The following is a 14,759-nucleotide window of genomic DNA, read 5'->3' as shown; positions in this document are numbered from 1 at the left end:
TCATAGTATGTTATTCATGCAACACACACACACACATACATACGCACTATTATTTCAAAGTAAAACACCGTAAACACTGACTGCCCGCGCTGTACTGTATACAGAGAACAGACTCTCGGGTATATATAGCACAGTATTTTGACCTCCCATCTAGTGCCAGTGGGCGACTTTTACTCGGCTTAAGAAAACAATAAATATTGACACCGTAACGCGAAAATTTACATGGGCTTATTCGTAGCACCGATGCGCATCGATCTTTTAATATGGATCCATCTAATCTTCAACATGATCCATCTAATCTTCAACATTCGAGAATACGAATTATCAGCTGGTATTCGATCATGTCGGCCGACCCAGCGTTCGCAGTGCTGGCGCACGAGTCCGCAAACACAGGCATAGCAGCGGCGCTTGTGCGGGAAAGCCGGCGAAGCAGCCGCAGGCGCCCCGCCGATGCCATACCGTGTCGGCTTGCCGACGGCGTCGCTAGGCTTACGACGAGTACGGCTAAACGACCGCCCGCGATCGCAACATGCGGCTCGCGTGAAATTTTCGTCGTCGTTATTTTATAGTCACAAATGAACAATAGGTAAGTGCCCCATGTTCGCTGTGTCTTACGGAGTGATGTAGATATCTGCATACTTACAGCGACAACACCGTTCGCAGGCACGGTTCTTTCATCGAGCTGGTAAGGCACAACCTGTGTACCGCTGGCCGCACGATTAGTCGTATCCGCGATCGCCTACACGTTGGATTTTTGATAACGATTGTCGCATGGATAAAAAGACATAAGTTTGCCTGAGCTACTATTTTTGTGAACTTGTACGCGACGTTTCCTTCGCTTGTGCCGGCAATGCACTCACACCGGCAGCCCGCTTGATACCGATGACGTACGAAGCCTACTTTTCCTATATATCGCTTTGAACTTGTGGTCACTGTGTGGGTACACGACCGCTGATGAACAGCTTACCTTTATTAGCATTGTCAGTGTTCACCGTAGTTCGAACTAATTCAGCACATTGAAGCGAGTTATCCGCATTGCCCGTGTTCGGCGATTTTCACTCGGTTTCGGCCCGCCCGTGCCGGCATGGTGGAAACGCGAGGGCGCTTTCTGTGTGCACTGACTGCGTGTTGTACTACTTGCCTCTAATGACATCTTCTGTTTGTTTTGTATTACTTCGCTTTCACAGTGGCGTATAGCCTATTTAACTTGTTTTCATGATCGCCGACCACGCCGAGCATTGCAGTGCAGCATCGACAGGAGGCGATCGCGGCGCAGTTGCCCTCCCCGTTGGTCCCTTCATTGCCGGGCGTTTGCGCAAGACACGCATTGTCACACATTTAGTCCCTGTTGGACGAACCGTTCGTCCATTGGTTTAACGACTGCAGTTAGTCCAACTTTGCCGAATTTCGGCTTAGAGTGTGGTGATTGCGGAAGTGCCTTCGCCGGGGCTAACGCGCCCCGTTTCGCCGGTTGTTTCTCCAGCGGCACTTATTAGGCTTCGGCTGCCACGTCTGTGACCGCATGTATAGTTCGAGAGCAACCGCTGCGATTAGCGCATAACGAAACGCATTTAACCGCTCATTACACCATCATCATGATGGTGCGTTGACTATGAGCATGACCGTCATCACGCGAGGCACAATATGTGGCATGTGAAATAACCACTGTGGTAAACCCAAAGCAAACTTGGGTCTAACCTCATTAATAACCATGGACATGTAACCAATAATTGTGAAATACTTAAGTGCCACGTCGAATGAAACCACTGCTAAACACCGGGACCAGCTGCTAAACACCGAAATCACTGCTAAACACCGGGACCAGCAAATGGTTAACCAGCTTTCGCTGGTTAACCATTTGTACGGAGGGCTTTGGTGGTGATTTTTTTTATGTTTTTGGTGATTTCGTAGGCACCCATTAATAACAGTTACACATTTATTACCTTTGCTTCGACAAAACAAGCTTTCATTAATTGTAAATATCTATAAGTAAGGGTGTATTTCATCGTATTTCATCAGTGGCACAATCTTCCTGACCCCATTTCTCAAAATAAATTCTTTTTTTGTCTCTGACCCTTCCATCAAGCAGTGATTTTGAACAAGCTTAACTCAATTGAATAAAATTTAGTCGGGTGTACTGTAGGCGGCGCCTCCCGTGCGTTTATGCGAACTAGTATTACGCCAAAGGTGCACATTTTTCATTCTCCATGCGGACGGGTGGCATGAGTTTTATTTTTATCTTTTTTTAATTCCCGTCAGATATCTTTCTCGTCATATTTCGTTACTGTCACCGTTCAAGTGCATCCGAGTGTGCTTGGCAAAGACCGCTCCACCGTGTGCATACCGCCGCACAGCTGCGCCTGTCTCGTAAAGCATAGCATGAAACATAAAGCGTGATGTATATGCATACGCCGTAGACAAAACGCGCAGTTCGTGGCATACATATATAGCTATATAAGCGGTCATATGCTTGTCGTATGATTTTATTTGCAGTGTCGTTACTTCCACCCATTTCACTGTAACTGAGGGCTAAAAATTCGAATACAGCTATGCTTTTGGAACACGTGAAGCAATGAAATATTGTCATGATACAAGATACCGCCGTCAACAGCCTCGCGACAGTGTGCTGCCCGGACGTGTGTATCATTTGACACGCGTGCGACTGTGACCATGCGCGCACGTGTGTCCTTTCACCAAGTGATAAAGTCTGCATAAGTAAAAAAAAAAAAGTCGTGATGGGGTAGGGACGAGTGTCACTAGCAGTTGAGAGATATCTATCTATAGATGGTGTACTCAGTGTGCATGTATTTCACATGCAGCTCATAAATGTAAAAATTTTGTGTGCCCTGCTTTGCGTGTGCTGTAAAGAATCCCTGTACTGCAAATTACTCCGCAGACCTCAATTCAGCTGTGTATGTAATACATTTCACAAACTACTGTGTAATTTTCTTACTCTCTTGTATCCTACAAATCTGTCTGAATGAAAAACAATATTTTATTTTATTTCGGAAACTGGACGCTGTATATATATATATATATATATATATATATATATATTCTTATTTAGATTACATTGGTTCTAATAACTTCCCCTATACATTCCTTGGCGTTATTGTCAGATCTCATTAATATAGTGTCAAAACACGGAAAAACGAGCCCTTAGGTATACACTTCTTTCCCTTATATATATATATATATATATATATATATATTGTGCTGTACTCGTGAACATGCTTGTCATAGCCGCATTTCAGCCTCAGAATCTGTCTTCCTTTGTCCCTTTTTTCTTGTCCGCCAGGGTGTAACTGCAGTGTGATTAAAAACGCGCTCGGCTGCCCAACGTAAGTTCGTTCAGTCCTAGCCGGCGGGGTGCCATTTTCGATGTTCGAAATGCTAGAGGATCCTGTAGTGCAGAAAAAAAAAACATGGGTGAACTTACCGGAACCGTCCATTATATACGACGTGCTTCGTAACATGGCCGTGGTTTTGGAACGTTAAACTCCAGATATCTTCCTTTCTGTCCACACAGGCAGTCGTTAGCCACCGTGCTTATACTTACGTGTCCTCTGGTCAGGCAAAACTGAAACAGCGCATTACCCCACTTCACGTGACTGAATAGTTGTCGTCGCGTGACGTATATACGTACCCGTTTTCAGGGAATCATCGGGAACTGGCGTAGGTGCCGTTGGAAGAGGAGGGGTAGCTCGCCTTGACCGGAACGCGTGTGCATACGTACCGGTGGGCCCGTTCACGCAGAAAGATCGATTGATTAATTGGTTGATTGATTGATTGATTGATTGATTGATTGATTGATTGATTGATTGATATGTTGGGTTAAACGTCCCGAAACCATCATATGATTATGAGAGACGCCGTAGTGGAGGGCTCCGGAAATTCAGACCACCTGGGGTTCTTTAACGTGCACCCAAATCTGAGCACACGGACCTACAACATTTCTGCCTCCATCAGAAATGCAGCCGCCGCAGCCGGGATTCGATCCCGCGACCTGCGGGTCAGCGGCCGAGTACCTTAGCCACTAGACCTCCGCGGCGGGGCGTTCACGCAGAAAGCGTTCATTTGCTTGATCAGCGTGATTTTTCTGTCTGCACTCAAAAGTGCGAGGTAAACTGATCCCGTGCACCGATCGCTATTTCTACGCAAGACATTTAAGAATTGCCCCGTGGCATGAGAAAAGAACCGCTTTTTCTCTCCTAAGCTATTTTGGAGTCTAAGAGAGCATAAAAGCAACCAAAAAATTAAAAAATCTGGTGGTCGCGCGCGCGCGCTATAGTCACTGTTGTTTCTGTTTCGCGCAACCGAGTAGGGGGGCGATGCTGAAGCGAGATAGGACTCGCAGATTGAGCGTCGCGTCCTGTCTTCTTCAGCATCCTCCCGCGGTGCATTCTGCGGTGGTGGCCTTCTCCTGCTCATGAGGCCGAGACTAACAAGGGGAAGAATAAGACGAAGACCCTGCGAACTTTTTTTTTTGTTCTTCTGCGGTGGGATGCCGGGAACCGATAAGAACTTGCATGGGAAGGGACGGTAGACGTGCCTTGTCTTTCTCGGGTCTCCGCTTTTCTTGCTTCATCTTTGTTGTGCATCAGCTGCGCCGTCGGTGCAGTCAGTCTTTTCGTCGTGGACATCGAGTCCTCTTCTTGGTCTTCGTTATCTGATGAGCCTGCGCCGTTTGTCAGCAGCGTCGACTTGGAGAGGCTGTCCCTTGCAGCGCCGCGATGCGGCAATGTTTCGTATACGTGGCAGTGCGAGTCTTTCTTAATCGCCCATCCACGCATACATACATATACCAAACGGGTCTCCTCCTCCGTTAATTTCATCTGTCCGTGCGTTTTCGCTCTTTTCTTTCTTCTTGCGAGCTTCTAAACACCGTCGATTCCCGCAGAAATCACCCGTGTATACGTGCAGGGGAGCCGTACACAGAGACTTGGCACCGCGTCTCAGTCTTTGTCCCCACGCTTGATCGAAGCGCGTTTGTCTTTCGGTCGTCCGATGGCAACGATAGTCGCTCCATCCGGGCGAATTTACGGTTGACTTATCGGAAACGCATACAAACGCAGCTGAGTGTGCTCGACGAGCCTGTAGAATGTAGCCGCTGGAGAGATGCAGCTGTAAGCAGGACTCTCCATCACGCCCGTCCTTCGCCAACGGTCTCGAACATCGATCGCGCTTGTGTGTATATATATGTTTCTGCGGCGTAAGCGGCGTCGCTTAGCCGCGACGCATAGTCTGCGATGACCGACCCGGCAGATGCATTTGAGAGAGAGGTGCAGTCTGATCTCGCGCGCTGGTATAGCTTCCCATAATTGATTATTCTGCTGCTTGTTCTGTCTGGGTTTTGCGAAGCTTCCGTTTTTTCTCGATTGCGTCTCAGGTCATCATGGCACGCGGCTTCACCGCAATCGCGCACGTTCACCTGGAGTATAGGCTCGATAGAAAGCGTGTTGCGAGCTATAGCGCTTATAGTTTATTTATTATGGTTATTTTTTGGTTATATTAGTACCCTTTCTTCTAGCGTCAACTGTAAGTAAACTTGTTCGTGCGACGGGTATATATGTTTATTTAGAGATATTCTGTTTTCTTCGCGCATGCGTAAGAGACCCATAGCTTTCGGCTGCGGTGGTGTTCATGAAACAGATTTCCGTGAATCACTATACAGTTAAGCTTATTGCTCCACAGCTTGTTAGCTGAAATTATCTTGTCTAATTATCTTTCTCTTCGTTTTGTTAAGCGTGTATAGGAAGAGTTGGAAAGTGAGTATAGGCGTTAAATGTCGTTTCTTGCGAGCTCTGTCGTGTTGGGAAGATGTGTATTATATCTATCACGTCCTTGGCAATCCGCACAGGGTGTTATGGCTCGTTCACAGAAGCTCATCATTTGCGTGCATCTAAAATAAGAGAAATATCAGATAAATAAGATTTTCTGGCCCGGAGCAATCGTGGCGATGGCGCGGAACGTTATAGCGTTGTCATGTGAGCTGTAAACACAGTAACACCACGGCGAGAGAACCTGAAGCCAGTTCTTGTGGCGCCCTTCGGTATATAAATAATAGCTGTCAGTCACGTTGTCATGTGCTTGAGTACACGAGCAGATTTCATTTTCTTTCTTTCAGTTTTCAATAACATATTTTATTCGATATTCGACATTGTTACCCCTATTAGGAACTGTTTGATTCGAGTTTTATCCGAGATTAAAAAAAATTCATTATTCGCGCGCCTCTGCCATAATATTGAAACAAACGTGTTCACCAGGCGTGATGACCTCTCTCTTCAATACAGTCGTGGGAACTTGTAGAATGAGAACCTTGTAGAATAGTGTAGAATTAAAACGTATCTGTGACTGCGAGGCAGAAACTTTTTTTTTCTTTCGCTGAATCAACGTTTTACAGGTTGTAATATACATCCGGTTCCGGCGGCACCTTTTCGTAACTTTCGTGCATGCTCGGCGCCTTCGTACTGCAGGCCAGCAACTTTACGGTTACGCCTGCGTGAGGCTTACATTGAACGCTCAATCGCTTAAGTGCGATTTCTGTGACAATTGTAAATGATGCGCTCTCAGCTAAGGCACCACTTTATGCAACGTGCTGCCTTGATTGATACGTTGGGTTTAACGTCCCGAAACCACCATGTGATCATGAGACGCCGTAGTGGAGGGCTCCGGAAATTTCGACCACCGTTGGGGTTCTTTAACGTGCACCTAAATCTGAGTACACGGGCCTACAACATTTCCGCCTCCATCGGAAATGCAGCCGCCGCAGCCGGGATTCGATCCCGCGACCTGCGGGTCAGCAGCCAAGTACCCTAGCCACTGACCACCACGGCGGGGCAACATGCTGCCTTGACAAAGGCAAGTCTGCTTGTCCAAACTTCGGCCCCATGCAGCTATGCACCCCCTGCGTGAGGATAATATTTACACGTTATCGACATGCACTGACATGCAGTTCTTATTTTGCGACATGCAGTCGGTGCCGTATAGTCGCGTTAAACGAAGCAAGAGTTGCGATATGACTTTTGCTCTTGTCCATAGGGGCGCATGTTGAGGCGAGGATACCGGGAAGCTCCTGCTTTTGCTGCGTCGCCGCAGGCTTTGCTGGCGTCATCGCAAGTGAAGCGCGTTCTCCTGGCTAATGTGATTTGGATGGGGATTCGCAATCGAATTAGAACCCCCCCGCACTGTATCGATCACGTGATTGCGCTCTTGCGCGTGCCGCCCACTGGCCTCGGGACTGGGAAGGACGGCGCGTAAACGGATTAGTGCGCGCTGCTGCTGCGAAAAGTGCGCCGCGACTCGTCCTGAGCGCGCACGGTCCGACGACGCCATAACGGGCCCGACCCTTCCATTTTCAGTTTCAAGCACGTGTTTCTCTTATAGCAGCGCAGAGGGGACTTAATGGACGCTGGGTTCTTGGCAAAAACGCGCGTATATACGTCATGGCGCGGAGCACGCTGCTTGAGATGTGTTCGGAACGGGGCGGGAAAGCATGTCCCGCTTGTTGCACTTGTCCTTTCCGATTGGATTCGCTTGATGCGCTTCATCTCTGTGCGGGAGCTTCTGCTTCGTCCTCTGACGTCAGAGCTGTGGCGGCTTGTGTGTATGCGTTTTATGTGTGTGTTCGAAGCTTGATCCTTGCAAACGGGGCGTGCTTAAACGGCATCTCGATGCGGCGAGCTTGGTTCCTTTTCGCCTTCTTCTTGTTTCTTATACTCGAGGCACTCGTGCTTTGCGAATATCGATCAAGCCGGATTTATTTCTCGTCGTGCGGGGGAAAAAAATTAGCCGTGCAACAAAATGGTATGTGCGTGCATAAAAATGGCGGATGGGATAAAGTGAATTAAACGTACCGGTCGTTTTCTTCGGCTTGCGTCGTCATGATGTATAAAGTCGGATTGTAAAGGCTGGCTTTGTATACAACTGGAAGCAGAAATGTTACTGAGATTTCTAGTTTACATTATACTGTACTTTACGGACACGACGAGTGCAGGGCAGTCGCGTGTTGTTCCGACCGTCTTTCGTCGCATGCATTGGATACAAGGAGAGATATTCACTTCTTTCCTCACTAATGGCTTGCGTATTACCAAGCCCTGCGTGAAGCCGTAGTGTACGGCGTGTTCGCGAGGCATCCGCCGGCCCCGACTGGTGCATATCGTTGTGTTTATTTACTGTCTTACTTTTCGGTTCGGCCGTGAGAAAGCGAACACGTTGTTCATATCGCAGAGCGCGCCATGCGGCGCCGTTCATTCTCGTGACGCGCGAGAGATGGACGCGGCGCTGAGTGGGCCCATTCTCGCTCCTCTCGGCGCCTCAGCGTGTGTACCGTACACCGCAGCTACCGCGCACGCGGGACACCGTCGCGCCGAGGGATGTGCGCTGCTGGCTGGTGGCGGGGGGCGCGAGCGCCGATGAACGGGAACGATTACGTGCAGCGCCGCGGTTCCTGTTACGATTGCTATCGTCGCCGTCCCATATGGAGTGCCTAATGAACGCCCAACCCGGGAATAAGCGCGTGTGCGTCGGGGCACAACACACCCCCCCCCCCTCCGGCGGTTGCGGCCTCTGCTGCAGAATCGTGTACTTTCCTGGCGCAGACTGCGCGTCGCGTGCTAAGTTCGGAGCCGCGGGCGCGATAGGAACAGCTTCCGCTGCGTATAGCCGCCACCGGCGCGCCAAATCGGGCCGCCGCATCTCGAAACTGTGTGTGTGGCGCGCGGGTCTGAAAGAATAACACGTTACACGTTTCATACAAGCGGAAGGGGGATGGTATAGTACGATGGGGCAGGGGTTGTGGGAATTAAAGTACAGAATGATAGGTGGCGAACACGTTTTAACGCCTCCCGTGAAGTGGTGCACCACGTGTGCGAAATGATGGGGCTTGTGCTGCTGCTCTCTTCCCTCGGTATATACAGGGGAGTTCGGATAGATCTGTCGTACACGCGGTATGTAATCGCGCTTCTCCGCGAGGTTTGCGTGCTGTGCTACAGAGGCACGCTTCCAGGGGCGAGCACACGGTGCGATACGCGCATTGGCGGAGCGCCGTTCGCCTTGATTGATGCCCCGCCGCGATTAGGAAATTGCCGGACTCCCCTGTGCATCTCTCGGCAGCCGCGCTTCCGTATGCCGTCCTACGGGCTCACAACAGACGCGCTCGTTCGCAACGCGTTTCAATCTGCGGCCGGTCACTGGGGAAAACTCGCGGCCGTTGCGGCCTCTGTGGCGCCCCCTTCCGTGCGGCCTCTGTGGCGCGTGCCTCGCGTGTGCACGCGAGTTGCGCGAGATTTTGTGTGCGAGGACCTGGGGTGCTATTCTGGACACTGTCTAATTCCGCCGTATTGTCAAATTTCGTACTAGCGGGATTTTAAGCCAATCAGAAATGTCGTAGCAGCTCACTTGGCCAATTCGCATCAATCAATGGCGGAATCTGAAAACATGGTTGAATTCGGCAATGTCCAGAATAGCACCCCTGGCATTCTACCTTCTGTTTTGTCCTTCGTGCAGCCTGGCCACCTCTTTCGTGATTATGTCATACCTTTATTGTATCATTGTGAGCGTTTTGCGTATCGTGGCGGCGCTTGCGCATTTTTATGCATAGTGTGCGGTCATAAAGATGGATATGTAGTGCTGCTGTGTGATTGCGAGAAGGTGAATAAGTCGCCGCACTTGCGCAGTGATAATCTGCAAGCGATACAGAAAGGCCATAACGGTCATTCATGGTCATCCGCCGTATAAGGCTAACATGCGCATCAGGATTCTCAGTTTTTTTTTTCGTTGTTTCTATAGCAGCAGCCTTTCGACAATTTGCAAGAACGCGAACCAAGATGTGAACGTCGCCTCAACGGCACTTCGTTGAGAAATCCCGTGTTAGCGGCTTAACTTCCTTCACAATATACTCGCATAACACTTTTTACGCGACAACCCTGTCATGGTGGGTGCGTACACTTACTTGGTCACTTACTTAGCCGGATTAAGAAAGTACGCCTTTTGAGAGCAGATATTAACAGATGATCTCGAAAACAGTTCTTTTCCTTTTTATGCCGCCGAAGGTGTTTTTTTTTAATTTATGTATAACTATATTGAGCACGTAACTTGTGCACGAAATGATATTTAGATTGTACAAGAGCCAGAACGAAGTTTGTGAGTGCTTCCTTGCCACAAATGCGTAGATTTCGTGAACCTTCTTTCGCCGTGTGTGAAGCACCTTTTGCCTTCACTCGGGCAATTGCAGTAAACACCGTCAAATGCGACGCTGTGGTCGTTCCGAGTGTTATGTCATTGCATGCACCGACGTTGAGTGCAACGTGCCTCCCTGTGTGTGCGCAGGCGATCAAGTACTGCGACCATGTGCATGGCAAGTGGCACTTCTCCGAGATCCGGGCCATCTTTTCGAGGCGTTACCTCCTGCAGAACATCGCGCTCGAGATCTTCCTGGCTTCGCGAAGTGAGTCTGCACCTTGCATTGTTTGTTTGTTTGTTTGTTTGTTTGTTTGTTTGTTTGTTTGTTTGTAGCACGCTCTTATACAATGCAGTTGCACCTTTCGCGTTGTTGCGTGACTGCCCCGCCACGGTGGTCTAGTGGCTTAGGTACTCGGCTACTGACCCGCAGGTCGCGGGATCGAATCCCGGCTGTGGCGGCTGCATTTTCGATGGAGGCGGAAATGTTGTAGGCCCGTGTACTCAGATTTGGGTGCACGTTGAAGAATCCCAGGTGGTCGAAATTTGCGGAGCCCTCCGCTACGGCTTCTCTCATAATCATATGGTGGTTTTGGGACGTTAAACCCCACATATCAATTGTTGCGTGACTGAGACGTCGCAATGGTCTTTTTAAGGTGAAAGCTTTAGATGCCTCATGAAACAAGGCGAAAATAGAGTGCCTCATGCGAAACGCGAAAGCAGATGCTTTATCAAACGCGTCAGCGTTAGTACTATCGAGTGATGCAAGAATCGTGTCATAACATCACCATGTGACGTCGTTATGACGTCGCAGATTGCCAAAATTCACAGCGTCATCATGACATGGGTGTGACGTCACATGACGTCACAATATATCGATTGTTCAAAAGTGTGCTCATCACGGGAGCAATGCAAAAACAGGTGAGATGCAGAAAGGTTTCGGACGTTGTTATACAATGGACTGGGAAGAACAATAAGGTGACAGTCGTCTCAGGCGAATGCAAAGGGACCATGTGAATTCATTTATGAAGTGCTCGTGCAAAGATAGCATCTTTGTGGTCCCAGCGGCAACTGCGTCGATCTCCCTCAACTACAGGGTAACCTGAGGCGCGCGCGGAGGAGGTCCCGCGAGCGCTGGGACACCACGCGGGCAATCTTTTCGCGCGATCACTGAGCCCTATACCCTTTCCAAGCTCTCTCCCGTACTTAGGTTGCGGTTGGGCCCTCGGGAAAGAGCGTGGCGGGGTGGGAGGCTGGAGGAGGGGTGTACGCGCCAACTGTATAGGCGTTGATTTAAGGGGCGCGCCTTACTGTCGCCGCGCAGAGACTGAGCGTATATGCCGCGCGACGCGGCGAGATTTACGGCGCGCGCCTGGCGTAGCCGCCGCCGCCGCGTCAATGCGACGCTCATGTACAGTCCCAGCAGCCTCGATGTGTGACCCTGCCGCGATTTAGCTTGCGTTACCACACTCCGCGACGCCGTGTGTCGACGGCCCACTGTTTTCTGCTGTGCAGTTGCAGTGCACGTTCGGTGCAGTGTTCGCGTTTAGGACACCAATGCGCCTGCAAACGTGCCCGGCGTTATGAACGGCTTGCATTTCTTTCCTTGTTATCGCCACGGTGCCTCCATCTTTGCTCATGCCCCGCCGCGGTGGTCTAGTGGCTAAGGTACTCGGCTGCTGACCCGCAGGTCGCGGGATCGAATCCCGGCTGCGGCAGCTACGTTTCCGATGGAGGCGGAAATGTTGTAGGCCCGTGTGCTCATGTTTGAGTGCACGTTAAAGAACTCCAGGTGGTCGAAATTTCCGGAGCCCTCCACTACGGCGTCGCTCATAATCATGTGGTGGTTTTGGGACGTTAAACCGCAAATATCAATCAATATCAATCAATCGATCTTTGCTCATGTGTATGATAGGCAAAAAGAAAGCATGGTGTGGCGTTCGAAGGGGTCGTGTCATGGGGAGTGGCACGCATTCACATTGTGTATAGTAGTTGCTACTGTTCCTGTCACGTGCATGTGCAGTAGTGGCGTCGTTGCCGGGAAATGGGGGAAAGGGAGGGGGTTCAAACCCCCTCTAAAATTTTCGATTGTGCATGCGTACCTATACGCGCAAGTATACCAACGCACAAACGAACTTACTTAAAGAGGATGGTTCAAGCTATCCTCAACTCCTCCTCTCCCGAAAAAAATAATTCTCCCTACGCCCCTGATGTACCCAGTTAACAAGGTCTTTGTCACGGATGGCGACAGCTCTGTGGTCACGCTCACGCTTGTTTTCAGACTTCTAACAAATACTTTACATGGCTTAACCGTTCGGTAAGTTGGCGCTTTGTTCCAGTTCGTATACAACAAAACGGACGTTATATACGACCCTTTTAGTTCGCTTATTACGAGCCGCTTGAAAAGTTCTTAGATTTATGGCTTTCGAAGCGCGGCAGCTTGGGCTAGTTCTCCTCGCGCCGTTAAAATTTCTTGGTAACGTTTTTTTTTTTTTTTCCTGCGTTTCTGCAAAACCCTCTTCTTCCGCGGAGCTCCGTGGTTTGCCGCGCAGTAGTGGGCGTCCAGATCTGTGTGTAGCGCGCACGTGTCGTAAACCAGCGCTTAAGTGGTTGGTTAAAAACCTCGGCCTGCCCCTCCGGCGCGCGCGGCCATCAGTCAGAGCTCTCCCGAGTTGGCTGCGTTCTGTTTACGCACGTCGCGCGACTACTATACGTCTCTGCGGCCCGATGGAAGCAGGGACGAACTCCGTGGAGTGGGCTCGCTGTACGCCCAGCATTGGCACTCGCGGGTATAAACAGTGCGGAGAGAGCGAAAGAGGTTGCGCGCGGTGCGGCTTGAGCCCTTTTAAGAACTCTGCGGCAGCTGTGCGGGAGAAGAAGAACGCGGGGGCCTTGAATGCGTAAAGAGTCGGCTTGAATAACGAGCCGCGCTGGAGATAAATAAGGAACCAGCGCTTGTTTATCCTCCGTCCTCCCTAAAACCGTGCAACAGCGTGGTAGGTATATACGTGCGCCGGGGGGGGGGGGGGGGGGGGGCAAGGAGTGTGCGCGCGTTAATGTACGCGTGTACGCCCTTTTCTTGCGCCGAAAAAAAATTAGAATTTTTGCGTTTTAGATATTGCGCACCGCCAGAGCGCTTGATGTGCAGTGCATAGAATACTCCATCACAGCCCTGTTATGCATGCTTATGCATGCATACAGAGTCTGTGCTCCGCAAAACTTGGAGCCTTTTCCGTGCATGCGAACGTAAACGCGTACAATGTATGTATCTTGACTGCGTAGGTTCTCCCATTACTGCTCCCGCCTCGCTACACTTAGGCGACCACGTTGCGCTCGTTGCCACATTCGGGTAGCCCGCTGACGACCTAGCGTCGCCGCGTCGGCTGATACGGAGTCGAATCGCCGACGAACGTGTGACTGCATATGGTGGCCGATCGTGACGGTCGTTGATGTACGTTAACAGCCGCGTGCAGACTGTTCGTACAGAACTGCTCGAACAGCCCTGTTGACGGCAGATACAATTGAATGATTCTTATATTTTTACGTCTCGAAACCACGGCATATGAGAAACGCCGTAAAGTGAAAGGCTCGGGAAATTTCGACTGTCTATGGTTATTTCACGCGCACTTAACTCTAAGGAAACGTCCCTCTAGCACTTTGCCGCATCGAAATGGGACCGCCGAGTCCACGATTCGATCCAGCGACCTTCGCGTCTGAAGTCAGGTGTATACCATAATCAAAAGACCACCGCGGCGAGTATGCTCGTGCGATGCGTGTAGCGACCGCGTTGCAGTTTTTTTCATTTTTCGCGCTTCGTTAGTTGTACCACTAAACTGCGTAACGCCCACTAAACCTTATCACTAGGATTGGTTGATTATTGACTCTTTATGATAATAAAAATAATATAATTAAGTGAACGTAAGGGTTATGATATCCTAGTCTTCATTTTATTGTGTCGAATTCTGTAACGATTCTATTAACTTGTTGTTGTTGTGTTTTATGGCGATAGCGTTAAAGAGCTTGTGTCGCAGAAAACCCGTTGCTGGCGTCGGCCCCGTTGGTTGTGAGCGAAAAATCGTCTGTGCGTCTGCGACCGAAAAATCAAGTTACCGACATAGCCGCGGGAGGCCGCTACTTGTGCACGCGTGCGCGCGCGATCACACTGAGAAAGCCGCGCATTCGAAGAAAAAAATTGTCCCCGTATCTGCATGTTACTCTGCGAATGTCGTTGAAAAACGATAGTCTTGCGTCTGGAAAGAGTGAATAAAACGATTATTTGATGTTCTGCGCAAGAAAATCGGTGAATGGCATTCTGGAGGTGCTGCGTTAGAGTCCCTCGAGCGTGCAGCCGAGGCGAACGAGTGCATCTAGTCACGTCACACGTGAGACATGAGCGCCATCTGGCAGTTATCTTGGAAAACGAAGCGTGCGACTCTGAGATGGGCGTGCGCGCCGGTCTCAGAGGTGATAAAGTGTAGAACGCAAGGCGACGGGTAGGTGCCACCACCGTGTCGTCTTAGCAAAGCGTTGGAAACACTTGCCTGTTCGTGCAAGCGTTGCATGGTCAGCGCAGCGTGATA

General features: G+C 50.0%; 1 protein-coding gene across 2 annotated transcripts in view; it reads left to right on the top strand.

Moving 5' to 3' along the window:
• rg (A kinase anchor protein rugose) overlaps positions 1-14,759 on the top strand; it is a 344,807-nt gene that overhangs the window by 286,410 nt on the left and 43,638 nt on the right. For both annotated transcript variants that reach the window (XM_075878095.1, XM_075878093.1), the window contains exon 38: positions 10,330-10,447. In XM_075878095.1, coding sequence (XP_075734210.1) covers positions 10,330-10,447 — 118 coding nt within the window. The remainder of the gene's footprint in view (positions 1-10,329; positions 10,448-14,759) is intronic.

The sequence above is a fragment of the Rhipicephalus microplus genome, chromosome 2 (assembly GCF_043290135.1).
Source record: "Rhipicephalus microplus isolate Deutch F79 chromosome 2, USDA_Rmic, whole genome shotgun sequence".
Lineage (NCBI taxonomy): Eukaryota > Metazoa > Arthropoda > Arachnida > Ixodida > Ixodidae > Rhipicephalus > Rhipicephalus microplus.
Note: the sequence above shows the minus strand (reverse complement) of the source record. Positions and strands in the feature narration are given on the sequence as shown.